General features: G+C 36.7%; 5 protein-coding genes across 17 annotated transcripts; 2 read left to right on the top strand and 3 right to left on the bottom strand.

Moving 5' to 3' along the window:
- Window positions 1–266: 266 nt before the first annotated feature.
- On the bottom strand, window positions 267–2,450 carry LOC110800506 (uncharacterized). Of its 3 annotated transcripts, XM_056834798.1 has the most exons (3): window positions 2,264–2,450; window positions 1,119–1,457; window positions 267–989 (listed from the first exon to the last, which is right to left on the bottom strand). In XM_056834798.1, exons 2-3 carry the CDS (start codon window positions 1,449–1,451, stop codon window positions 414–416), a joined length of 909 nt encoding a protein of 302 aa, XP_056690776.1. In that variant the 5' UTR covers window positions 1,452–1,457; window positions 2,264–2,450; the 3' UTR covers window positions 267–413. The 3 variants fall into 3 exon arrangements, with proteins under 3 accessions (XP_056690776.1, XP_021861503.2, XP_056690777.1); XM_022005811.2 differs by having other exon boundaries at window positions 267–1,457; XM_056834799.1 differs by lacking the exon at window positions 1,119–1,457 and having other exon boundaries at window positions 2,264–2,449.
- Window positions 2,451–3,042: 592 nt separating this feature from the next.
- LOC130465545 (uncharacterized) lies at window positions 3,043–3,741 on the top strand. Its single transcript, XM_056834346.1, has 2 exons — window positions 3,043–3,179; window positions 3,507–3,741. The coding sequence occupies exons 1-2, from the start codon at window positions 3,043–3,045 to the stop codon at window positions 3,739–3,741; spliced, it is 372 nt and encodes a 123-aa protein (XP_056690324.1).
- Window positions 3,622–4,650, bottom strand: LOC130466053 (serine/threonine-protein phosphatase 7 long form homolog). The gene is made up of 2 exons (XM_056834796.1): window positions 4,017–4,650; window positions 3,622–3,925 (listed from the first exon to the last, which is right to left on the bottom strand). Exons 1-2 carry the CDS (start codon window positions 4,446–4,448, stop codon window positions 3,815–3,817), a joined length of 543 nt encoding a protein of 180 aa, XP_056690774.1. The 5' UTR covers window positions 4,449–4,650; the 3' UTR covers window positions 3,622–3,814.
- A 2,705-nt stretch (window positions 4,651–7,355) lies between these two features.
- On the bottom strand, window positions 7,356–9,706 carry LOC110800505 (uncharacterized). The gene is made up of 2 exons (XM_022005810.2): window positions 7,460–9,706; window positions 7,356–7,391 (listed from the first exon to the last, which is right to left on the bottom strand). The coding sequence occupies exons 1-2, from the start codon at window positions 9,704–9,706 to the stop codon at window positions 7,356–7,358; spliced, it is 2,283 nt and encodes a 760-aa protein (XP_021861502.2).
- A 1,123-nt stretch (window positions 9,707–10,829) lies between these two features.
- On the top strand, window positions 10,830–24,111 carry LOC110800502 (uncharacterized). 11 transcript variants are annotated; one of them, XM_056837236.1, is made up of 11 exons: window positions 10,830–11,137; window positions 12,806–12,886; window positions 13,863–14,574; window positions 14,659–14,762; window positions 16,035–16,235; window positions 16,333–17,293; window positions 18,288–18,773; window positions 18,861–19,168; window positions 21,269–21,367; window positions 21,457–21,609; window positions 21,970–24,111. In XM_056837236.1, the coding sequence occupies exons 2-11, from the start codon at window positions 12,875–12,877 to the stop codon at window positions 23,734–23,736; spliced, it is 4,803 nt and encodes a 1,600-aa protein (XP_056693214.1). In that variant the 5' UTR covers window positions 10,830–11,137; window positions 12,806–12,874; the 3' UTR covers window positions 23,737–24,111. The 11 variants fall into 11 exon arrangements, with proteins under 11 accessions (XP_056693214.1, XP_021861499.2, XP_056693215.1 ...); XM_022005807.2 differs by having other exon boundaries at window positions 13,858–14,574; XM_056837237.1 differs by having other exon boundaries at window positions 12,793–12,886; window positions 16,044–16,235.
- The last annotated feature ends 1,592 nt before the right edge of the window (window positions 24,112–25,703 follow it).

Genomic DNA, 25,703 nt, shown 5'->3' with positions numbered 1-25,703 from the left:
TTTAGTTCCCATAGGCAACAATATATTTGCTCTTCCAGAGCCTTCTATATTATTTGTACTACCCGATATAGTACTCACACTAGTTTTTCTCATCATCAATTCAGAGAAATATTTTTTATTCTTAAGTATAGTATGAGTAGTTGCACTGTCTGCAAGACACAATTCTTCATCATTTATTTCCCACTGACCTTCAGAGGTGTTCATATTTTTCAAGGAAATAAAAATATGTGTCACAAAACTAAACATGTTTAAAATAACCATTATAAAATAAAACACCCAGAATAATGTAATATATTGGAAAGCACACAAAATATAAAGTCATAGTACAATCACAAAGTTCACAACATAGACACATACTGTCATAGTTAAACTACTACAATTTTTTATCAAATCCAACACAATATATTCAAAGCTTAATTATTCCCTTCAGGGGAAGTAAAGAAATCTGCAACTTCTAGGTGAGTTGTATCACCAGAATCAAAATCACCTTCACCATCTTCAAATACAAGATTGGTCTCAACATTCTTTCCTTTCTTCTTCAATGATTGTTGATAAAGATCAACAAGATGTTTTGGTGTGTGACAAACACGTGACCAATGACCTTTTCCTCCACAACGATAGCACACACTAGTCACAATGTCTCCTTTACCTTTCTCACTTTTACCATCTTTGCGGTCCCACTTCTGGTGGGAATGTGAGCTCTTGTAATAACCTCCACTACCTCTACCGGCCATATCCACCAAAACCACGTCCACGCCCACGACCTCGCCATTGGCCACGACCACGACCACGACCACTGCTGCTGGCATGGTTTTTATTCTTTGATTCTTTCCCATTATGGGATGTCCCACATTCGCTTCAGGGAATGGAGTTGAGCCAGTAGGGCGTGCTTCATGATTATACATCAACAACTCATTATTTTGTTCAGCCACAAGAAGACAAGATATGAATTCAGAATATTTCTTAAAACCTTTTTCTCGATATTGTGTCTGCAGGACAACATTGTTTGCATGAAAAGTGGAGTATGTTTTTACTAACATATCTGCAACAGTAATTTTCTCTCTAAATAATTTCAGTTGAGAAGTAATTTTAAACATGGCTGAGTTATATTCACTTACGAATTTAAAATCCTGTAATCTTAAATGCAACCAATCATAAAGAGCTTTTGGAAATATCACAGTTTTCTGGTGGTCATACCTTTCCTTTAGATTACTCCAAAGAATTTGTGGGTCTTTAACTCTCAGATACTCAGTTTTAAGCCCTTCGTGGAGGTGATGACGAAGAAATATCATTGCTTTAGCTTTATCTTGACATGTTGCTTTATTTCCTTCTTTTATTGTGTCACCAAGCCCTTTTGCATCAAGGTGTATTTCAGCATCTAACACCCATGATAAATAGTTTTTTCCAGTAATATCAAGGGGCACAATCTCAAGTTTTGCTAGGTTTGACATAGTTTACTATAGAAAATAATATCGTAAAGTTAAAACTTGAATAATAAACATATTCCTATGAAATAAAATCATAATTATTTACAAGTGTCCTGACTAGTCTATATTCAGATACTAGTACGGTAACTCTACGTGATTCACAATAATTTATTTGCATAGTAACACAAGAAATGAATTAACACAACATAATATCAAGATAAACATGGGATTCATGTCTTATTGACGATTATCGTTATGAAGAACAACCAAATTTATGTTACTCATGATTTGTAAATAATATCGATAATGAGAACAATATTAAGCGACATATTCTTATGCTTTGTAGATATCATACGCAACACCAAAACAATGCCATGAAAAATAGCAGGATATATTACGAAAGAGTAAAAGTTCCATAAAATAACGCTGAATAAAATTGTTGCGGCGAACATTTGATGATAAAACAATAAACTAATACGGAGTACTATTCTATAAAAAATAATGAAGCATTATTCCATATTCACATCAACATTAAACTTATTAAACAATTGCTAGTCGTGAATGAATGGCCATGCAAATAATGATGAAGCAAATTAGTCGGTGAATGAATAGACACGCAAATTATGATGAAGCAAACACAAAAGTACGGAGTAAATTGCAATTTGCAGACATTTACTATAAACAGGAAATATTGGTTATCATTAAATCGCATCAACGAGTATGGAATTAAGAAGTTTAATTAGTAATTTGAGTAACGGATTGTCAAGAAGAACAAGTATCCAATAAACTATACAGTTATTAAATAAATACCATGATCCAATAATTAAAATACATACCAGAATTTGTCGATCAATTTGCTTGATTCGTTGTTCCTTTTGCATCACCAAACAAGATTAATGATTATGGTTGATAATTCCAATTATCTTCGGTCGGTTAGAGATGGTGCCGATAACGTATTATGAGAGTAGGGAGGAAGGGGGAGAGAGAGGAAGAGAGAAACTAACTATTAATTTCTTATTATTCATCCATATCTATAGGCATATATATAATATATACACATACATATATCATATAGCCATATAGGGGTAAGGGTATACTAGGCATCCACCCTAATATATATTTTATAACACAGATAAGAATTTGATATTTTTTTTTCGTTTTCAAGTGGTAAAAAACAATTTTTAGTTTTTTTAAATTATAAATACAAAATTTAGTTTTTTAGTTAGTAAAAAAATAAATTTTCAATTTTTTTTCAGATGGAAAAAAAAATTGTCCTAAAAAACAAACAAAACAAATTAATTTTCTTCCCTAAAAAAAAACCAACAAAAAAAAAACAAATGAATTTTCTTCCGAGTGATTTCCGTCAATAATGCACAAAGATAAGTTAATTCCCAAAATACGTTACTTTTCTTGTTAATTCCCACCATACCGTCCACGTCAGCAAGGGAGAGAGAAAACTATTTTTTTTTCCGGTTCAACACTAAACCGCTATCTGAGATAGCGGTTTGGTTTTGAACTAAACCGCTATCTCAGAATGCGGTTTATACTACTTAACCGCATTCTGAGATAGCGGTTTAGTTCAAAACCAAACCGCTATATCAGATAGCGGTTCATAATGCCCCCTGCATCCAAGCTTGCAGTTTCCAGTGTTCAGCCAGAAAATGGGCTGAGATCTTCCTGCCAAATAGTCCAACTCCAACAACCTGTAAACAAATCCAAGATCTCCAACAACGTCTATAATCCAACTCCAACGTCTATAATCCAACTCCAACAACCTCCACAAATCATACCAACCAACCAAACCATAACACTTATGCAACAAAATAGAAGAGTGCAAACAAAAAATTTCCAAAAGTTCAATCTTTCCAATAATGACACATGAGTTTCTAAAAGTTCTAAAAGTTCCAATACTGTCAAAAAGAACAAAAGATTACACAAAATTTCTAATGTAGCTCAAATCTAAGTTCTACGTTGTTTCTTTGCATGCTCGGACGATGAAAATGAGGACTCATCCTCCTCGGCAATTGGCTCGGGACGTTGACTAGGAGAGCAATCCTTTTGTCGTCGGTAAGTGAGAAGCTGCAAAGGAGGAGATGAAATAACTTGTGATGCTGGCGGAGATGCAAGAGGAGTAAGAGGTGGAGGGCGTGGAGAAGGTGGTGGTGGAGGGCGTGGAGAAGGTGGTGGTGGAGGGCGTGGAGAAGTAAGTGCTGGAGGGCGTAGAGGAGGAGTAAGTGGTGGAGGGCGTGCACGTGGTGGTCGAAAACCACGCCCTCGAGAAACATGTGAGGTGGAGGTGTCGGGTGTACACTGAGACGAGGCTAAATCATATTGTTGGAGGATATGTTCTTGCCCCACTCTTGATAAGGTCTCAATGCAAGAGGAACTCAAATTGCGTAACGTATCAAGAGTGAGAGGAAGGCCAAACTGGGAGGTAACTCTAACGCAGAATCCACAGCTCGAGTGCATCTTGAGGCAAGATCAGCCAATGCATGTGACTACAAAAAAGAATGTGAAACAATAATTAGAATTCAACATTAGTTATGAATATAAACATTATACATGAAAATGGAACAAGGATTAATTTACCAAAATAATATCAGAGGAAGACGGCTGATAATGAGTGGTGGGGGGTGATCGTGTAACAGGAGTAATGAGGAGTCTCGTGATGCTACAATACCAATCCATATACTCCTTCATCCTCTCACGATGACCGGCAAAAGGAGTGCCTTGAACAATCCGACTCTCACGATCACGCCACTCCTCCACATATTTGCGATGCATCTCTTCAAACTTCTTGTTTTTATGCCGTCGATCCACATTATGAAGATCAACACTCGTGTCACACGCAACGGGAACTGACTGTTCCAATCCAAACTGACGCATCACTTTATTTGGGTAGTGGTACTCAACAATGTCAAAGCAAATCAACGGTACAACTGAGCGCCATATATCTCTATCACATCTACAAATCTCGGGTAGTAAACCAAGTACCGTCTCTGAATATGGCTGCCAAGTCATCTACAATAAGTAAAAAGTGAGTATTTAGGCAATTTTAGGTGAAATTAAGCAATTTTAGGCTATTTTAGGCTATTTTGGACAATTCTAGGTGAATTTAAGCCTTTTTAAGCTACATTATGTGATTTTAAGCTATTTTAGGTGAACTTAAGCGTTTTTAGGCTATATTAGGTGAATTGAAACTATTATAGACTATGTTAGGTGAACTTAAGCGTGTTTAGGTGTATTTAGGCTATATTTGGTGGATTTAGGCTAATTAAGGTGAATTGAAGCTATTTTATGCGATTTTAGGTGATTTTAGGCCATTATTTGTCATTTAAGGTGAATTTAAGCTATTTTAGGTGAACTTAAACGTTTTTAGGCTACATTAGGTGAATTAACTATTTATGGCTATTTTAAGTGAATTTAGGCCATTTTAGGATATTTTAGGTGAAATTAGGCAATTTTAGGATATTTTAGGTGAATTCAAGCTATTGTAGACTATTTTAGGTGAATTTAAGCTAGTTTAGGTGTATTTAGGCTATATTTGGTGGATTTAGGCTAATTTAGGTGAATTGAAGCTATTTAAGGCGATTTTAGGTGAATTAGGCCATTATTTTCCATTTAAGGTGAATTTAAGCTATTTAAGGCTAATTAAGGTGAATTGAAGCTATTTAAGGCAATTTTAGGCCATTTTAGGCGAACTTAAGCCTTTTTAGGCAATCTTTGGTGAATTTAAGCTATTATATGCCATTTTAGGTGAATTTAAGCTATTTTAGCCTATTTTAGGTGAATCCAAGCTATTCTAGACATGTTAGGTGAATTTAAGCTAGTTTAGGCCTTTTTAGGCTATGTTTGGTGGATTTAGGCTAATTAAGGTGAATTGAAGCTATTTTATGCGATTTTAGCCTTTTTAGGCAATTTTTGGTGAATTAAGGGAATTTTTAGACAATTTTTGGTGAATGTAGGCTATTTAAGACAAAAATAGCACAAATTTACCTAAATGAACATAACTTCATCTAAGTAGAATCGAGGGAGCTCAAATTGACGTTAGTTGACTTAATTGACCTAAGTTGACCTAACTAGTTGAATTAATCACAATTTAGACCAAAGTTGACCAATGTTGACTTAAATTGACCGAAGTTGACCTAACTAGTTGAATTTAGGCAATTTTAGTTGAATTTAGGTCAATTTATGCTATTTTAGTTGAATTTAGGTCATTTTATGCTTTTTTAGTTGAATTAATCACAATTTAGACCAAAGTTGACCAAATTTGACTTAAATTGACCAAAGTTGACTTAAATTGACCAAAGTTGACCTAAGTAATTGAATTTAGGCAATTTTAGTTGAATTTAGGTCAATTTATGCTATTTTAGTTGAATTTAGGTCATTTTATGCTTTTTTAGTTGAATTAATCACAATTTAGACCAAAGTTGACCAGAGTTGACTTAAATGGACCAAAGTTGACTTAAATTGACCAAAGTTGACCTAAGTAATTGAATTTAGGCAATTTTAGTTGAATTTAGGTCAATTTATGCTATTTTAGTTGAATTTAGGTCATTTTATGCTTTTTTAGTTGAATTAATCACAATTTAGACCAAAGTTGACCAATATTGACTTAAATTGACCGAAGTTGACCTAACTAGTTGAATTTAGGCAGTTTTAGTTGAATTTAGGTCAATTTATGCTATTTTAGTTGAATTTAGGTCATTTTATGCTTTTTTAGTTGAATTAATCACAATTTAGACCAAAGTTGACCAAATTTGACTTAAATTGACCAAAGTTGACTTAAATTGACCAAAGTTGACCTAAGTAATTGAATTTAGGCAATTTTAGTTGAATTTAGGTCAATTTATGCTATTTTAGTTGAATTTAGGTCATTTTATGCTTTTTTAGTTGAATTAATCACAATTTAGACCAAAGTTGACCAGAGTTGACTTAAATTGACCAACGTTGACTTAAATTGACCAAAGTTGACCTAAGTAATTGAATTTAGGCAATTTTAGTTGAATTTAGGTCAATTTATGCTATTTTAGTTGAATTTAGGTCATTTTATGCTTTTTTAGTTGAATTAATCACAATTTAGACCAAAGTTGACCAAAGTTGACTTAAATTGACCAAAGTTGACTTAAATTGACCAAAGTTGACCTAACTAATTGAATTTAGGCAATTTTAGTTGAATTTAGGTCAATTTATGCTATTTTAGTTGAATTTAGGTCATTTTATGCTTTTTTAGTTGAATTAATCACAATTTAGACCAAAGTTGACTTAAATTGACCAAAGTTGACCTGCAGAGTAATAGTAGCTTCACCAACAGCCAAATGAAAAGTGTGCGTCTCCTGTCTCCATCTCTCAATCAATGCTGTGATCAAAGACCTATCTAAGGCTAATTCACCACCAACCAATCTATGTACACCATAGAACCCTGCTAATCTAACAAACTCCAAGACTCGATCATGTATCACCCACTCTCCTAAACCAAGCACGTGCTCCCGACACGTCAAAAGCCTGTCCATACCCCCTCCCCAAACATCCTTACTCCTATGCTCCGCCTGCAACGTCAAAACCGAAGTATCACGTGGGCCGGGATGGATCGTCGGCTCCATGAGACCTGAAAAAGAAGTTTATTAGAAATCGTAAAATCACACGTCAAAAGAAATATATGCACAACAATTAAACTTAGAATCACACATCAAGAGAAACATAAACTGAGTTTATTACCCCGATGATCCAACACCACCCCTAGCTGCACAAGTTTTCTTATTATGCCCTTGACGTCGACAAATGCTACATGATTTTACATTGACACTGCGTCGAGCACTCGAATCCATCTCATTAGGGTATCGTGACGACTTTGGGCGTCCCACACCACGCCGTTTACTAGCATCAGCAACTATTCTCACCCCAGTATAAGGAGGCCAATAGGGAACATCAGGAAGTGGATGAAAGATCTTCAAGTATGTTTGCCTATACTCGACAGTGGTAAAGAAAGGATCAACGAAAGCAACATAAGATAAGCTGCGAGAACGACAAACCGCAAGCACATGGGAGCATGGAAACTTGTAGATTTTTAATTTCTCACAAGTGCAAGTTTTGGCTACAAGGTTAACAGTGTGAATGTTACCACCTTTACCTGAAGCCATGCCTCCTCGTCCAGTTGTAACCTCAAATAGCCCCATCTCATGATCAAAGGCTTGGACCTCGTGAGCACCAGATTTTGCCATGTTCATTTCAATTGTTGTTGTGGCCTTCTCAACGAAATCGTGGCCTTCTTCAATTCTCCTTTTACCCCAACCTCGTCTTGTAACAAAGTAGGAGTTCACTCGGTAAAACGTCATCCGAACAAGGGCGGTTATCGGCAAACAACGAGCACCTTTCATCACCCCATTAAAAGCTTCGGACATGTTTGTGGTTTTCACGCCATATCTAAAACCACCATCATGGTGGATCGACCACCGATGAGAAGAAATATCCATCAAGTACTTATGAGCTTCAACATTCAATTCACCAATTCTTCCCAAGCAGTAATCAAACTTCTTTCTTTGACGAGCATCTGCGGCTTTTCCGAAAAGGTTCTTCACATAAGCATTCTTGAACTGAGTGTTGACATTAAAGGCAAGGTGACGAGTACAAAATCGATGGTGGGCACGCAGCTCCTCCCACCCACTATTGACCTCATTCATTGTTTGCAAAATCCCTGCATGTCTATCAGAAATGACACATAAACCTTCCCTCTGAGTAACTAAATGCCGAATGCATTTCATGAACCATTTCCAACTCTCACCATTTTCACTTTCAACAATAGCAAAGGCAAGAGGGAACAATTGAGAATTCGCATCTGTACCCATGGCTATGAGTAACGTGCCCTTGTACTTACCATACAAATGAGTTCCATCTATGGTGATTAGGGGTCGACAGTGCTTAAAACCATCGATGGAAGGCTTGAATGCCCAAAACACTCTCAAAAAAATGTGAACAGAAGGATCTTCATTAGAAGCCAAGGTACACCATTCCACGACGGTTCCTGGATCAGATTCTTTCAATGCTTGCATGTACCTAGGCAACTCTTCGTAAGATTGCTCCCAATCACCAAAAATGCTTGCAATAGCCTTTTGTTTCGCTGACCAAGCTCTCTTGTAAGTGATGGTATACTTAAACTTGACTTTCACCGCTTGCACAATAACACGGATTTTCAAAGAAGGATCGGCACGAATAAGATCTTTTATCTCATTGCATACAAAATCAGAGGAGAGAAGAGGATGATCGATTGAGTTTATGTCACCCAAACAATTACTTGCATGGGGGCCATTATACCTCACAATTCTGAATGAAGCAAGACAAGGATCCTTGATTGCACGTAACCTCCATGAGCATTTGCATGAACTCTTTCTTTTACACTCAACTACGTATTTTGTGGGCTCACTCTCCAACACCTTAAATGAATGATTTTTAGCTATGGAATAACCTTTGACTATGTCTTTCAATTGCGCCAAAGAATCAAACTCTTGCCCAATAGCAAATTCACCATCAAAAGAGTGGTTGTTGGACCAAGTCCTCCAAGAATCAAGCAAAATCGGATCCAACTCTGCAACATTGTTGAAAATTTGAGATGGAGCGCTTTCTCTTATAGCTTTGTCATTAGCATCTTGTGTATCTTCATCTTCATCAACATCACTATCCACCCCAACCGCTTCATCTCCAAAAAAATCAACACATATTTGATCTAGAGAATCGAAAAGTATCATAGATGGATCACCATTTGTAGCTTCTACATGTGGTGTTTGAGTTGGAGAAGTGAGCTCTGAAATGTGTTCACTAGCATATTGTTCATCCGTAAGCATTCTTGTGAATGAACCCGTTAACCCACTTTGATTTGTCAAGGGCAAGTAGGGAAATGGACTCGCCCATGAATCCATTTCATGAAAGGATTCCAAGTGGGATTGAGTTTCGGGTTGCTTTGGAAGTTGCTCGATGAACAATTGCATTGTGGTTGATTGTGTTTGAGACATAGCAATCAACATTGCTTTTAAAGAATTGTCATCATCCAACGGAATGGCTTCATATGAACCGGACATCATTGGATACCTCATTAGTAGCTTCAACTCCACATATCTCGAGTCACATCTCATAAGATCATAAACCTTACTCAAAACCTCATCATAACTCATTTGACAATTGACAAACCCAAATTTTCGCTCTCCTCCTTTATATGTAACATCACCGCTACTTTGCAAAATTTCCCCTCCCCAATGACAATAAATAGGATAGTCTGGCAACTCCATATTCTAAACAAAAAATAATATGATTAATAATATGAATCCCTAATTTGGGCCATCATAATCTGATTTCAATTCAATTGAACTTGAAAAATTGAAGACTAAAATTCCAAATTGAAAAACTCAAGAGCTTAAAACGAATCAAAGATCGGAGTTTTAAGAGCACTTTTAAGCGATAAACAATTCAAAAAAATAAAAATCACAGCATAATCACTTTAAAATAATATAATTCATAACATCGCTATCTCAAGTAGCGGTTAGATATACGTTAACAATAAAAAAAATTACAATTCAGGGTAATTATATCATAAACTCATTAATCAAACATAAGCATGATCTTCCTAATAACATCATCAAACAAACCTAAACATAGCAACGATTATTACTGAATTAATAATTAGCTTCAGATATATTAATTCAAAAAAAAAAAATTAGGGCTTACCTGATTTCGAACCACCGACGGCCGGTGGTGGGTGAAAAAGAAGCTCGACGGCTTTGGTGGCTGATGAGGAGGCTCGACGGCTGGTGGTGGTGAGGAAGAGGTCCGACGGCCGGCAAGGGTTGAGGAACAATTTCGAAACGGATGAACAATGGAGAAGGGTGTGAAAGAGACTCGAGAATCCGTTGTGGGTGAGGAGGCTCGACGCGACGGCCGGAGGTAGGGCGAGGAATGAGGTCGGCTAACGGCGAGCCGGCCGGTGGAGAGAGAAACAGGGACGACGGCGGGTTAACCGCAGGACGACGGAGAGAGAGAGGCAGAACAAAGCGGGGTTTTTTTTGTGCTTTTGATTTTTTGAACTTGCTTCCTGGAGGTAAGTGATAAGGGGTAAACCGCCATCTGAGATGGCGGTTCATTAAACAGGAACCGCTATCTCAGATAGCGGTTAACCCCCATGAACCGCTATCTCAGATAGCGGTTTTGCGCTGCTTATTTAAAAAAAAAAAGACCGGTTCACTATGCTAGCGTGGACGGTATGGTGGAAATTAACAAGAAAAGTAACGTATTTTGGAAATTAACTTATCTTTGTGCATTATTGACGAAAATCGCTCTTTTCTTCCCCTCAAAAAAAAAAAAAACAAAAAAACAAATGAATTTTCTCTCCCCTCAAGAAAAAAAAACAAAAAAACAAAAGAATTTTCTCTCCCCTCAAACTTCAACTCGCAGCTGCTCTTATCCCCTTCCACTTCCTCCCGCCTCCGGAGTTTTGATTGACTCCTCGAGTCCTCGTCCTCCTCTTAAAAATCCTTCAACGAAACCCCAAATTGATTTTTCTCTCTCCTCAAACTCCAACTCACAGGAGATCCCGAGCTGCTCTTCCTCCTCTTAAAACCCTAACCACTCTCCTCCAACAAAACCACCACTTCTAGCTGCACACCACCTCTACTTGGCGGCGCCTCTCCTTCTCGGCGGCTGCTATTCTCGGGGTTGACGACAGTGTATAGCTTCTGTTCCTCATGTATTTTCTTAACTTGTATATTTTGTATTGATATTTTTTGGATTTTTTCTGTTGATTTTACTTGTATATAAAGATCCAATAAGTTTTTAGTCTCATGTGGAAATGATGGATTTTGCCTAATATGATGTTTCAAATGATTGTAAATGTATATTTTCTTGGGTTCCTTTTTATTTTTGGCTTTGTTTTGATCTTCTTTTATGTTTAATTAGTCTACACCAGTTCATAATTTTAGTTTAAAATCATATAGCTGGGCGAAGGTTCTGCCTGTTTCAGTGTTACTGAAGAGATTTATTCGAACTCCATTATTCGTGAACACTATTCCACTGTTGGAAATTGAATTAATCAACAAGGGGTTGTAATATTGATAAAATAAGTGGTATCCGCCTGAGAAGGTGCTTACGTCCGACTAGCTGTTATATTAAGATGCCAAAATTGGGAGCATTGTAAGATCGGACAAATGCATTTTGGTTTGATTAGAGGCTTAGAGCTCTCAGTCCTCTCGCTGTAAAGTGTTAATTTTCACCAAAATTGTGAAGTGTTATTGCCTTATTGGAATTTACTTTTTGTCATTCATAAATGCAAGTAGGCTGAAAGGAAGCACAGTGTATTCAATATTCTGCCAAGTGCATGTTTGATATGAATTTAGGAAAGGAAATGGAATGGGAAGAAATAAGGAGAGATGGTAACGTTAATTGTTACCATTATTAGTCGTTTGGTATAATTTAGGAAAATAATAACTTGTATAGTTGTATTACATTGGGGATTCAAGAGGTAACAAATTTTAGCATAGGTTGTGAAGGGTAACAAATGGTTGGTAATGGTTATTCTTAGGAAATGGATTGTGTTACCACAACTCTCATACCAAATATTAAGTAATGGAAATGGTTAAGTGATTAATTTCCTACATTTAAAAACACTATACAAAGCATGCTCTAAAAGTGAAAGGGGTTTAGATTTTTAGGGAGGGAATCTTTGATCAAGGTTTGACAGATAATGACAATTATGACATCACGTGCGCCAACAATTTTCTTTTAGAAAGTCGTTGAATGCGTTAGAAGCGTTTTCTGAAGATATGGGTTTGAATGACATGCTTTTGCATATTGATGGATTGACTTATAAAACTGATTATTCGTCTGGGTCCATCTATCCAAGTTTCAGAACGCCACCACTCCAAATGTGGATGTAGTTAACTCAAGAAATATAATTACTGCCTTCGATTTTTTTTATTCTGCCCACTAACCATAGACTCTTGTTTCGAGAAAAGTTTGAAAACGTGGGTAAGTGTAAGAAAAAGGTGGATAAAGTAAGAGAGTGAGTGAAAGAAGAAGGGAATGGAGACAAGTAAATTGATAAATAAATTATCTCAACGTAATTTACTCTCGACTGAAGGCGTAGGGATTTAGACAATCCTGGATTTCCGAACAATTCTGTTGTAGTCTAGTCATTGAGTCAAAGCCAGCATTCCACATTCCATGAGAATAAGTGATCTGTGATCCTTGTTCCCATGTTCTTCTGTGTATCAGATTATTCAATGTTCTTGGCATTACTGGCTTAGCTGAATTAAATGATGTCGGATTTTGTTCTTCTAGTGTCAATTTCTGTGTTGAAAAATCATTTGACCAAGTTTGGCTTCAGGATCTTCTAACAGACTCAGCTGCACCACCTCCATCCAGCTCTGCTCCAACTGCACCATCATCAATGGGAACATCTATGCAGGATGTCAAGTCAGGTAGGCTTTGCCTGTTATACTCCAAAATTTCATCTTCACTAGGTCCTAGTGTTTTTGAACAATATTAGCTTTAGGATTGTGTTAATCATGTTTATTAGACAATTGGGGTAAAAAAAGATGGATATGAAAAATGTTGCAGTAATGAAAGAGATATTTCCTTTATGTTTTGTTGACTTCTTTTTATTTTGAACCCTTTCTATGATGCTTGTAGATAGGGCATGTGGGTTAAGGCCATTTTTGCATCAGGTTTATTTCTTTCTGTGAAAATCCCGTGGTTTAGGGCCTTTTGTGTATATGCAGATACAGGGTTTGGTGCCTTGGTAATTTGGTATTATGTTTTTTTATTTTATTTTGTTGCATGTCTTTTGTTATATGCAGATGCAGGGTTTCTCATGCCAACGTTTGGTGATTTAGCACATGCCAGAGTCCAAACTCCTAAGTGCTGTAGTTTTTTCTAAAAACATTGGATTCCTGGACAAACTATTACATTACTTCCTTTCAGGAGGCTCCTAGAATACCAGAAATTCTGTTTCTGTTGGACCCTAGGTTTGAAAGGGCATTGGCTCTACTCCTCCATAACCATAGAAATTTGTAGTAAAACAGTTGTTAAGTTAGTATTTTCCATGTAGAAAATAATTTTACATTTAGTGACTTACACTTTTAAATATTCCAGTGCCGAAATTTTCTTGAGCACTTGTTATATTGTTGTCTTTAAAGATCTTTGCCGCCGCAGCCATGTGTAGAATTTTTTCTTTGAGGGTGGGGTTAAAAGCTGCGCATGTGAATCATGATTTTAATTTGTGTAAGTTATTGTAATGAGCATGTATGAATACCCTGGTTATTTCCGAGTTGATTTGATCTGCTGCTAAAATGGTAGGTCTTACTTGAGATTTTATCTTCAAAAGTTGAATTGTATGAGTAATTTGTTACTGTTATGTTTTCACAAATCTTACAATTATGAATTTTGGTAGGAAAGTTGAGTTCTGGAATGCCTGGAGTTTCTGCTCACATTCAGTGTCAAACACCTTATCGTAAAGGGTTTAATAAGAACCAAGTTCTGTTAAAGTCGAGCAATTCTGGATGGGATACTCGTGGTGCAAATGATAATCTAGTGATTAGTTTCTCAGATGACGATGATAGTGGTAGTGATGTCGAAGAAAGAAGAAGAGGAAAGGCATCATCATGTGATAGACCCCCTCTTGTGCTAAACAGCAACAGAAAACCGCCTGCTTTGCCACATGTAACAATGAAGACTGTAAGCAGGACTGCTAAAAATGAAGGGAAGCTAATGCCCCAGAAGGTGTCTTCTAGTCGTCCTTATACTTCATCGATGGCCAAAATCCCTGAATCCAATGCGAGAAGTGGTGTGTCTGCATTAGCTGAACAGAAATCTTACTTGAAGAATTCCACTGTAACTGGAAGAGGTTTATCAAGCCAGGATCCTGGATGCAGCAAAAACTTGGACATGAGCAGTAGCAAACTTGAAGACTTGCGCCAGCAGATCGCCGAACGGGAAAATGAACTGAAGCTTAAACTGGTGCAACAAAATAAGGAAAATGTCTCTGAGCCATGTAAGGAGGCCAATACCATGGGCCACAAAAAAGTCCCATCAAGGAAATGTAAATCAGTACCTTACAATGTACAGAATCAACCTAAGGAGCCTGATAGGAAACGCTTAAAAACGGATGGTCAGCTCCCCAATTTATCTATTTAAGTTTCAGTTTTCTTTTGCTACTGGCTTCTTTGTTTACTATGTCATGATCTCTTTGCAGCTCCAGGTGTGACTGTTAATTGTAGTTTGTCAGACTGGATCCCATTGCCAAAGCAAACTGCATCGATCATTAACGCTACTCCTACAGATCCCCTAGAAATACCAGTAAGTTGATTCATGGTTCAATATTATGATTGTCATCAACTAGGAAGATCTCTAAATTTATGATGTTTTATGTGAGTAACATAACTATAATTTGTTCACACAGCTAGATATTCTGCCTAGGTCCATAATTTTTCTTTTTATAATGTTGCAAGAGTATCTCAATTACATGTTTATGTGTTAGATTCTCTCCGCTATTCCATTTTCTTTTCAGTTTGGATAAAGGAGCAGCTCGCGCTTCTAGTCTTTTCCCACTTCCAAACCTGTCCATGACTCCATTCTTAGAAGAGATTTTTAGAGAAGTACCATAAATACAATATAAGAGAATTGTAGTTATAGAAGTAGCATAAATTCAATATAAGAGAATTGCTGACAGTGGTAGATGTTCTGTCTAACTATTAACATACTAACTTTGACCGCATTTTATTTCTTCCTCCGTTTCTGAATAAATGCATCAGTTTGACGGTTACACTTGCCAATGCATAACTTTGACCACTAGTATTTCAAATTGTCTATTATTATAAGTTAAAAAGTTGGGATATTATTAAAAAGTACATTATAACTAATCCAACATATACTATATGATAACGTATATTTTTTTTAATGTATTAGTAAAAAATCAAGTCAAAGTTAGCATATGAATAGTGTAAAAGTCTAAGTAATGCATTTATTAAAAAACGGAGGGAGTACTAAGGAGTAATATATAAAAATAATTGTCATTATTTTAATTATGTTGGGTTAATTTCAATGAATATTTTCAAAATTTCAACTTTTTATAATTTTTTCTAGTAGAGTAATTGAAGTTATTTATAGTCAAAGTTGTTCATTGGCAGGCGTGAAAGTCAAAATGGTGCATGTAACACCTTTTTCTAATATATAATTAAAGTCAATGATAAGAATGAATACTTCCTCAACCCCTAGTATAAACTTATAACTCATTCTCCTCATTTTAAGAAACTTCTGATAGGTTCTCTTACCTTTATATAAGGATTGTCTTAAATGAGTAGCCATTCTTAAGTGAAAAATCAGCTACATTCCACCCCCCCCCCCCTCCCATTTTTCCCAGAACACTTTGTATATACGAGTCAAGTTGAAATGAGGCCTTTATTTTCATGAGATGTTAGAAGGCCATGTGGCAGCTTATGAGTCGTTTTCTCCTTTTTCCATTTTAGTCGATCCTTGTATATACGAGTCAGATTCTGTCCTTTTCTTATTTTAAACAAACTATATCCAGAATAACTCCTCTTATCAAAGGGTTCTAATGTTGTATTTGAGATGTCAAAGCATCCAGGTGGGATAAGTAAGAATCAACCGTCAAGATCTGCCCCAAACCAAGATATACATGAAAGCGATAAGAACAAGGTCAATGATTATTGTGATGCTACATCTTCTCTTAAGAAAGTCAAGTCAACTTTTGATAGTAGCTTGCAGGGTCGCTCTTTACAAGTGTTAAATAGCAAGTTTGAGACTCCTGATGTATGAACCAGTAAAAAAGCAATATCTCTTGGACTTGTCCTCCTATATTTGCTATTGTTTGCTTCTGTCTGATCACACTTAATATTTCTTTTGAAAGGTGCTTCCGGACAAATCTAGTCTCTTACTCTGTGTTGGAAAGTCTCAAGCCTTCAAAAGTGGTGATGTTGATCTACAGCGTCTGTTCGAACTTGAGGAATTACATGATAAGGAGCTAGAAGAAGCACAAGAGCACAGGTGGAAATGTGAAGTTGATGAAAGAAATGCCCTTAAGGTTTACCGTAGAGCCCAGAGAGCACTGCTTGAGGCTAATTCTCGTTGCACTTATCTTTATCGCAAAAGGGAACAATATTCTGCGCAGCTTCGTTCTTGTCTGATGGAGGATTCAAGTTTATTATACTCTTCTAAGCAGCATCATGAAACTGAAGAGAAATGGAATTTAGCAAACAATATTTCTGAAGTTAATTTGGATTTAATTCCGTCTAGCCATCAATTAGATGACTTCGAACTTGGTAACGGATTGGGTTATGATTCAAATGTCCAAAGTGCGGATGGTGATGCACACAATAGATCTTCTGCCAATGAGGATGGACACAACTTAGGTTCTGAAGCATGCAGTGAACCTGATGCTAGCACGTCAGATCTTGTTCGTGTAAATAATATTGCTGACAATCGCTTATGTTCACCATCTGGTGATCGCAATTTGTCCCTTGATGATGATTATGAAACCTTTCCTCCGGACCACGGATCTCTCAATACCAACTTGACAGGTCCAAGATCCAAGGACGATACGAAAAAAAGTGATAAGGATATAGATGTGGACTCCCCTACAATCTTCTCAACAGATGGTTCCCAGGATCCATTATTTCTTGAAGAATATCTGAGATCCAAATTGATTTCAAGGCTAGGGGTGAGTTCCGTAAAACGTAATGGCATTGGTGATAACTGTGAATCATCAGTGGGTAGGGCTGCTGAGGAAGGGTTCGCTGATGCAAAGACTCGGATGATAGTGCAGAGTGTCTCACTTTCTAATCCTAATATCTCTGCAGCTGACTATAGAGGTATAAAGCTTTGGACTTCCTCTTATCTTTACTTGCATTGCAAAAGTCAATTCTTAATAAAAATTTCTGCATAAATCAGACTCAGCTGTATTTATCTCATAGATGTTCTGAATGACTTTATATATATATATATATATATATATATATTTATTTCCATGTCTCTTTCCATGTTGCTAGTTAGTGACAAAGTGTTCCTCTCTCTCAATTACAAGAATAAAATAATATTGAGTGTTTGTATTGCCCAACAATTAAACAGTGCTATTTTGTAAGTGCTGCTAAAAATTGTTTAGTTTGTATTGGATAGGAGATTATCTTACTGTACCAACTGCCATGTCTCTTCTGACGATTGCTAGGATAAAGTTAGGCAAACTGCTTATTGCTTAGGCACCAAAATAAAAAATTATTCTGAACAAGATCAATTAAAAACATCAAACAATTGCAAACACACACTCAAGGTCAAGCTGGTCAGCAGTACTTGTTCAGCAAAAACTCTAAAACCAATAAAATAAGCAAGAAATATTGCCTCAAGTATGACAAACTCCAGGTTATGAAGTCATGTGCAGACTTAACATCTCATAACCATCGGAAGAAGTTTCTTATAACAACACAGCATTAATCAAAGACCATAGATTCACTAGAGAAAATACACGACAAGGATCTACAGTAATTTTATGATTTTTATCACTAAAGCTTCTATAAGCATAAATTTGGTCTGATGCCTAGAAAGTCGAAACCCCGTTGATGTATACTTTGGATTTAAAACCAATTTTACACTTAAATTTATTTTTATAATCTGGGTTTTTATAACACATCAATAATCAAAGTCCGTAAATGATATGTATAACTTGGGTTTTGTTTTTACTTGTAAAAGAAACTAATGTTGCCACTGTGTCAGTTGAAAAATACTTGTATTGTTTGTTATAATATCATGGAAACTGTTGTCTAAGGTGTAGTAAAATTCTGAAAAGTAGCTTGCTGGTTGTTAATTTTGCAGATGTTTCCAAGGAGCCCAAAGGTAGCATATCTAAGCCTCTATTAAACACTCAAAACCAACAAGTTGAAGAGCATTGCTTAAATGATTCTCCTGCTCGCAGTTTTAATCACGAAGAATGCAGCTTTCTTTCCGTAGATGTTGCATCAATATCAGTTGTTTCATTATCCTCTATATTTAAGAGTGCCATGAAGGCTGCCAGTCCAGTCATTTTGACCAGTATTCTGAGTAAAGAATATCAGTATAGCTTCTCTGATACACGCACTACAAATAACTTGCTTCTCAGACAAAATCAAGACAAGTTACACTTGGAGATGACAAGCTCTGCTGAACAGCTTGTAACATGCATGGGTTTTGGTAAGATCGACTCATATACCAGCAAGTCAGCAATTAATCCCTTTTGGCCTTTGTGTATGTATGAACTTCGAGGAAGATGCAACAATGATGAATGTCCTTGGCAGCATGCAAAAGATTATTCCGATAGTGATGGTATTGTCTTTTTTATTTTGAAGTTTACAAAATTGCACATTTAAGCTTCATTTGAAAGGAAATGATATGGAACTTGCCCTTTTGCAGACTCCCGGTCACACTGGGCATCAAATTGTCAGAACCCGACGGATCAGACCGAATTTTCTTGTGAATTGACCCCTCCAAGATATCTGGTCTGCTTAGATAGTTTGAAGGACGAGTCTCATGGTTCTCATAAAGCTCGTGATTTTGGGTCGTCTGGGAAAAATATTTTCAGCCATTCTTTGGCTCTTTCAAGTTCACTTGTAAAACACCTTCCTTCGGATGACCCTTGCTTGCATGGAAATGATGGTTGTGTTGAATCTTATGGTGGCAGTGGGCACTCATTGTATTTTCAAAGTAGAAATGGCACTGGGGTTTGTTCACTTCATCCTGTTCATTTTCTTAAATTATCAGTGCTATATTTGCATGACATTGCCAATTTTTCATTATTGTTATTATTTGTCTTTATAGTAGACTTAACTATCAATTTTATAACCTGGGCTTTATGTGAATTTTGGATGATCGAGGAGTGAACTTTTGATTTTAATTTTCAGTTTTTTTTGTACCATTGTAGCTTGCTTGTCCTTTTATATTATTTTTTCTGGAAATTAGTTAAACAATACGGAGAACAGATGTGGAACATAATCCGCATTGGCATTCTACATCAGGGTACTTGTTTCCCTTCCGTGGAACACTTTGGGAATATTCTATGTAGACTATGGAATAACTTACGGGGTATAAAAATAAGAAAATATACTTTTTAGGAGAAAAGTTGAAGTTATTTATTTATTTTAAAAAATTTTCCCCAGTTTTTTCAAAAAATATGTTCTATTGGGATGTTATCTGAAAATTCTTTCACCGACAGTAGTGTGTCACTAAGGACATCTGTCTTGGTAGTTTAGACCATGAAACAGTCTCCCTAGTTTGGATTGAGTTCCACATATTAGGCTGCGCTGTTTATATTTTACTGTTTTTCCTTATTATTTGAAGTGGGTTGCGTGTGGAACTGGGAAAAGTTCCAATGTTCGATCTTATTAGAGCTTATGCTTCTATCTCCTTAACTCTTTTGGATTTGCTGTAAAACAAAGCTTTTCTCGTATTTAGCATATTTTATGGTTTTTTAAGTCCATGTATGGCGCTTGAAAAATTCATTTATGTCAATATGCACCAAGTAAACACAGAAATTATGAGACTGATTATATTTCAAAACACCCCTCCCCCTTTTTTTTTGTGTGTGTGTGTGAGTGGGGGAGTTTGTTGGATTTTTCACTTGCTTTATATCTTATTTGGTTGATTGGAACTTGGAATAGTCTCCCAGGGCTTTTGGCACAAATATCCTGTGCAAGAAGAGTATCGAAATGCTTATGTGGCATTCTGTTACGTTTCCTGCCTAAAAAGGACCAAAACAGAAAGGAAAATGTGGAATTTTCAGAATCCCTAATCCCTCTCCTGTCCTCCCTCTGTAGTAAAGTATCCACTTCCAAGAAGCCTGAAGCTTTGTTGGGGTTTGTCAGCTGTCAACTGGAAAAAACAGGAAGAAGAAATTAATGCTAAAGTAAAACAATAAAATATGTTAGGATATAGAAGAAATTGGAAGAAGGAAAAATTTAAGAGTTGAAGAAGATTCAGAGTTGAACAAAACCAAATCTGAAGAGGAGAGAGGGCAGAAGGTGAGTAAAGACATCAAAAGGGAAAACAGAGTGTGGTTGATGGTTACTTTTGAGTTTTGAGCTTTGCCCTTTGGCTTACTGGTTGGATAAACGTTTTTGTACACTGTTTAAAATCGGGGGTGTGGGATGGGGGTAACTTCCATGATATTTTATTTCTAAACTCAGGTTATAATGGTAAAAACATTTAGAAATAAACTTCTACATGTGTATATTCAAGTGAAGTATTTATAAAAAAAATTGTCATTATTTTTTAAAATTGCACTTTTCCCATGGCTGTTTCTGTTCCCCTGCTATGTCGACTGGCAGTGTTACCTGGGACATGACATTTTCTGGAATTTATGGGAAAGAATGTAGTTCACTTCTTAGTTCTGTTAAACTAGTTCAGAGGAATGCCATTTTACCATGTACCACATACCAATCTGCATGTTCTGACATTTGGTGTGCAGGAGATGAGCAAATTAGGTTACGATATGGTGTTCTGCATCTGAATCCGCCTTTTGAGAATTTCTGCCTTTTCTGGTAGTTGTAGTTGGCTTCCTGCAATTCAGAAAAATATTTGCATTAGTTGTTGAAGCATTGTGTAGAATACTTGTTTATTTAGTTACATTAATGTATATTTGTTTATGGGTTGAATACTTGTTTTCTAGTCTTACCAGATTGTTATAGATCATCTGAAGTACTTCTGCATCATACATTCATACTTCTGGTCTTAATTGTATGTTTATATTACTGCTTTATTTTCATAACCCATTAGTAAAAGTTAGTTGGTTGTATTCCTTACTCTTCTATTTCAATTCTGATTAGAATCCACTGCGAAATGGTTTGGCTGATAATGATCAATCCCTAGAAATGGCCCTTATTATATTGAGTCAGGAGGTGAACAAAATTGAGGGTATGAAAAAGGTATTTTCCATGGCCTTTATGTTATAAATGAGTTAGTTAAAGTTTCTTTGTTTCTATGAATAGCATTCCTGCACTGTTCATGTATGCAGGCTCTTTCTATGCTTTCTCGAGCTCTGGAAGCTGATTCTTCATCCTTACCTATCTGGATCATTTATCTGCTCCTGTTTTACTCTACTAAGCACTCTGATGGGGTGCTCAGCAAAAAGAGTTCAGTTCCGGAGGATGACTTTTTCTCTCATGCTGTAAGTTCCCTTTCATAAATCAGGTGCCTCTTCATCAAGTGACATAAACTGAAATGCACAACTTTTGACTTTATTGGTTGTGTTGAGTACTGTTGAGTAAATTATTGATGCGGTGAATGATATTTAGTTGATTCTGTAGCATTGTTTAAGTGATGCTGGTCCTAGTTCTGCCTTTTTAACATATAAAGGAAAGGGAGTAAAGGTAAAAGTGGTCTTGACTTGGAGAAAATAAAATATGTATGACAATATTCTGCTTACAAGAGAACAGCTAGAGTCTAACGTTCCAGTTTCTGATGCTCAATTGGGGTTTTGAGCTACTCAAGTTATAATTTTGTTTCTTCTCTCATGTGGGATCTCCAGGTCAAGCACAGTGAGGTGTCATATGAGTTGTGGCTTTTGTATATCAACAGCCGTGGACGACTTGATGATCGTTTTTCTGCTTATGAAAGAGCACTCTCCAGGCTGTGCAACTATGGATCTGCAAATCATGAGCAGTGGATGCATAGAAGTGCTGCCATTTTAGATCTGTTTATGCAGATGATGTACTGTCTTTGTGTGTCTGGGAATTCGTCCAACGCCGTCCGGAGGATCAAAAGACTTGTTCACGCTGAAGGAGATTTTGATGAGTCTCATTCTCTTTTGCTTTCTGATATTCTTCAATGCTTAACGATATCTGACAAATGTATCTTCTGGGTTTGTTGTGTGTACTTAGTGATCTACAGGAAACTGCCTGATTCACTGGTGCAGCAGTTTGAATTTGAGAAAGATATTTCTTTGATACAGTGGCCGTCTGCCCAGTTAACAGTTGAAGAAAAGCAGGACGTGTCTAGGCTGATGGAAATGGCTATAGATTCTGTTGGACTGAATAACAGCAAATCTCTTGAAAGTAATATGCTTAAATCTGCCCATATGCTGGCAATTAACCACATTAAGCTTATGGCAGCTATAGATGGTGTGGAAAATTGTAAGATGTTTATAGAGAAGTACAGAAACACATATTCGTCATGCTTAGAATTCATTCTATTATCAGCCAGAGTTCATGTTGATGAGAGTTCAAGTTTAGAAAAGTTTGAGGGAATAGTTAGCAGTTGGCCTAAAAATGTTTCTGGAAGTCAGTGCATCTGGAATCAATTTGCCGAATATGCACTTGAGAAAGGCAGACCTGGTAGAGCAAAAGAAATTATGGACCAATGGTTTCACTCAGCTAGGGTCCCTTTGCTGTTTCATAATGGTTCAGTTGATGGTGAGATTGGTGACGATAAGAGCATATCGGAAGATCCTCCGCCGGGATCGAATTTGAGTACTCTTGTGTCCAATTATAGCAATTTGGATCTTGTATTTGGGCTATTGAATTTGTCTCTGTATAATTTATTCCAGAATGACGTACTTGAAGCTCACAACGCAGTTGATAAAGCTCTGAAGGTTGCTGATGCCGATGTGTTTAGACATTGTGTTAAGGAGCATGCAACATTTTTGTTCAACAATGGATCTGAGTTGATGAAGGATCTCTCTCTTTGTGAATTGATTAACATTCTAAAAGGCTATACCAATCATGCTCAGGCTATTCCTGTCTTGGAACCATTGACCAGAAAATTCATTCAAGATATCAGAAAACCTAGAACAAGGCAGCTTGTTCGTAACATGCTGAGTCCAATTTCTCCTGATTCAATTTTGGTCAATTCTGTTCTTGAGGTTTGGTTCGGTTTATCTCTCTTGCCTCCGAAATTTGATCAGCTAAAAGATATGGTGGACTTTGTTGAAGCAATTCTTGAAGTTTCACCTGCCAACTATCAGCTTGTGATTTCTGTTTGTAAGTTGGTTTGCAGAGATTTTGATTCCAGCAATAACAAATCTGCAAGTGTATTGTTCTGGGCAAGTTCATTACTAGTTAACACCATCTATCACACTTTCCCATTCCCACCAGAGCATGTGGTGGTGGAAGCTGCAGATTTGTTGAGTAAACTAACAAGTGTGCAGGAAATCTGTGAGAGTTTCCATCAAAGAGCCTTGTTAGTCTATCCATTTTCCATCAAGTTATGGAAGTCCTTTCTTAACCTGACAACTGCGGCCAGCAAGAGGGTCTCTGTTGTTGAAGCAGCTCGAGAAAAGGGTTTAGAACTTGAGTAGTATCACTTCACAAAGTATAGGAAGCAGCGCATTGACACAACAATAGAAACATCTGAAAAATTTCACAAGCTGCATAAATTTTTGAGTAAATTAGGCATGTTGAAACATGTATAGACAGGAATAGAATGTTGTAAATGATTTTTGGCAGTGTAGAGATTTTAACAGGCAGGGAAGGATACAGTAATACACAGCAGCAAGGGAAAACGCAAGTGTTTACCTTACAGTAAGTCAGGGTCTGAGGGGATTCAGCTTAGCTTAGATTGAGTTGGATTGTTGTAAATAGTACCTTTTTTTTCAACAGTGTTACTTTTTGGAATTATTTTTGCTAGTTTCTTCAGAGTTGGTGTTTAATGTAAATGCACAACTATTCTATCATATCACTAACCTCCCTAGAGAAGGTAATTTATTCCTGGGAGTGACTTCTCGGAATCTCAGTGAAGAATGAACATATTTTTTTTTTCCAGATGAACATAATCGTTTGAGGTTTATGAAGATCACCAACTTTACGTGCAAAAACCATTTTTAATGGGAATGCAGGTTCAAGTATAGCATTGTGATAATGACGGCTTTAAGCCTCTTCACTTTCTATAAAATGAGGATCAGCTAGTCATTGTATTTGCTATACACAAATCAATTCAAGAACCATGTGCAAGTAAGATTTGTATACTCGTATCATTGTAGAACCAAATTCGAATGACCTAAATTGGATAAAAATAAATATATACCCCGTTGTTCCTAGAAAATTACCCTAAACCCTCAATTGTGGATTCCCTCTTCTTTAAAGAAATGCTTCGTACCTCCATTTGCACTTTACTCCCTCCGTTCCTAAAATATTACCTTACTAGTTTTGAAGCCCGTGCGATTGCACGGGTTTCGTTTTATTTTTTCTTTTTAGTAACGGTTTTGTATTTATGTTATTAGGTTGTCTTACGGTGAATGAATGATTTAGGGTTTTTTTTGTGTGGAAGGCAATTAGTAACTATTAAAAACTAATAATTAAGTTCATTTGGAAGATAAGAACGACACACAGATATTTAATTATGTTATCCCACTTTAAGTTAGATTGATAATGCCGTATAATTTAAACACGGTAAAGATAAACACTATTTAAACTTATCCAAACCATCAATAAACCGAATGAAGAGACTAAGATATATGCATCTTTTCCTCTACGTCTAATTCCGCCACATTACAATGAAACACTTTCGCTAGCTCGGCTCTAAGATGGGAAATGAAAACACCCACAAACATGGAAACAAAGTCAACCAAACCCACGTCAATTGCAAGAATAATTAATTAGCTTATTTATGTTAGGTTATGATACATATGACAATTCATAAATCATGCGGAAACAACCATTTAGCCAGGAATACATATTATTTACACATAATCATATAGCATAGTTTAGATGCATACCCTTTGTTGCGTGCCTTCCCTAGCTGCGCCCGAACCGAACAAGAACAAGTCTTTAGGACTCCAAGTGTCGTCCCTCCGTAGATAGTCCACAGCACGTCCGGATCCGCCTTAAGATTGACCAACTAGAATCGCCCTTAAGGTACTAGAATTTTCGGCACTATTGAGCAAGGAATGTGGCTGAATTTTTCTCTTAAAACTCACTTTGAATACTTGAATTAATCTCTGAAAATATGTGACCCTAGGCACGTATTTATAGAGTTATGGAAAGGGAATTGGAATCCTAGTAGGATACGAATTAATTAAACTTAGAATCCTATAAGAACTCTAATTAATTAATTTATCCTTTTAGGAATAGGAATTTAATCATATACTAATTCTAATAGTTTTAGGAATCGTGCATGAACACAAACTCACACACACACGGCAGCCACGAGGGCCGCCCATGCGTGCGTGCGAGCAGCAGCCCACGCAGCGAGGCCCATGGCCTTAGGCGCGCGCTGGGCCTGCCTTGCGGTGGGCCTGGGCGCTGCCTTGGCTGGGCGCGCGTTTGG

The sequence above is a fragment of the Spinacia oleracea genome, chromosome 1, assembly GCF_020520425.1.
Source record: "Spinacia oleracea cultivar Varoflay chromosome 1, BTI_SOV_V1, whole genome shotgun sequence".
NCBI lineage: Eukaryota > Viridiplantae > Streptophyta > Magnoliopsida > Caryophyllales > Amaranthaceae > Spinacia > Spinacia oleracea.
Note: the sequence above shows the minus strand (reverse complement) of the source record. Positions and strands in the feature narration are given on the sequence as shown.

Bases quoted from the DNA above. Each gene is read 5' to 3' on its own strand.
- LOC110800506 (XM_022005811.2), bottom strand. From the start codon at position 1,451: ATGTCAAACCTAGCAAAACTTGAGATTGTGCCCCTTGATATTACTGGA.
- LOC130465545 (XM_056834346.1), top strand. From the start codon at position 3,043: ATGCCCCCTGCATCCAAGCTTGCAGTTTCCAGTGTTCAGCCAGAAAAT. The intron at 3,180-3,506 runs GTCTATAATCCA...GTAAGTGAGAAG, and splicing joins GTCTATAATCCAACTCCAAC to CTGCAAAGGAGGAGATGAAA.
- LOC130466053 (XM_056834796.1), bottom strand. From the start codon at position 4,448: ATGACTTGGCAGCCATATTCAGAGACGGTACTTGGTTTACTACCCGAG. The intron at 3,926-4,016 runs GTAAATTAATCC...TCTTTTTTGTAG, and splicing joins CTTCCTCTGATATTATTTTG to TCACATGCATTGGCTGATCT.
- LOC110800505 (XM_022005810.2), bottom strand. From the start codon at position 9,706: ATGGAGTTGCCAGACTATCCTATTTATTGTCATTGGGGAGGGGAAATT. The intron at 7,392-7,459 runs GTTTGTCGTTCT...TGTCGAGTATAG, and splicing joins CATGCTCCCATGTGCTTGCG to GCAAACATACTTGAAGATCT.
- LOC110800502 (XM_022005807.2), top strand. From the start codon at position 12,856: ATGGGAACATCTATGCAGGATGTCAAGTCAG. The intron at 19,169-21,268 runs GTTTGTTCACTT...AATTCTGATTAG, and splicing joins AAAGTAGAAATGGCACTGGG to AATCCACTGCGAAATGGTTT. The intron at 21,610-21,969 runs GTAAGTTCCCTT...TGGGATCTCCAG, and splicing joins ATGACTTTTTCTCTCATGCT to GTCAAGCACAGTGAGGTGTC.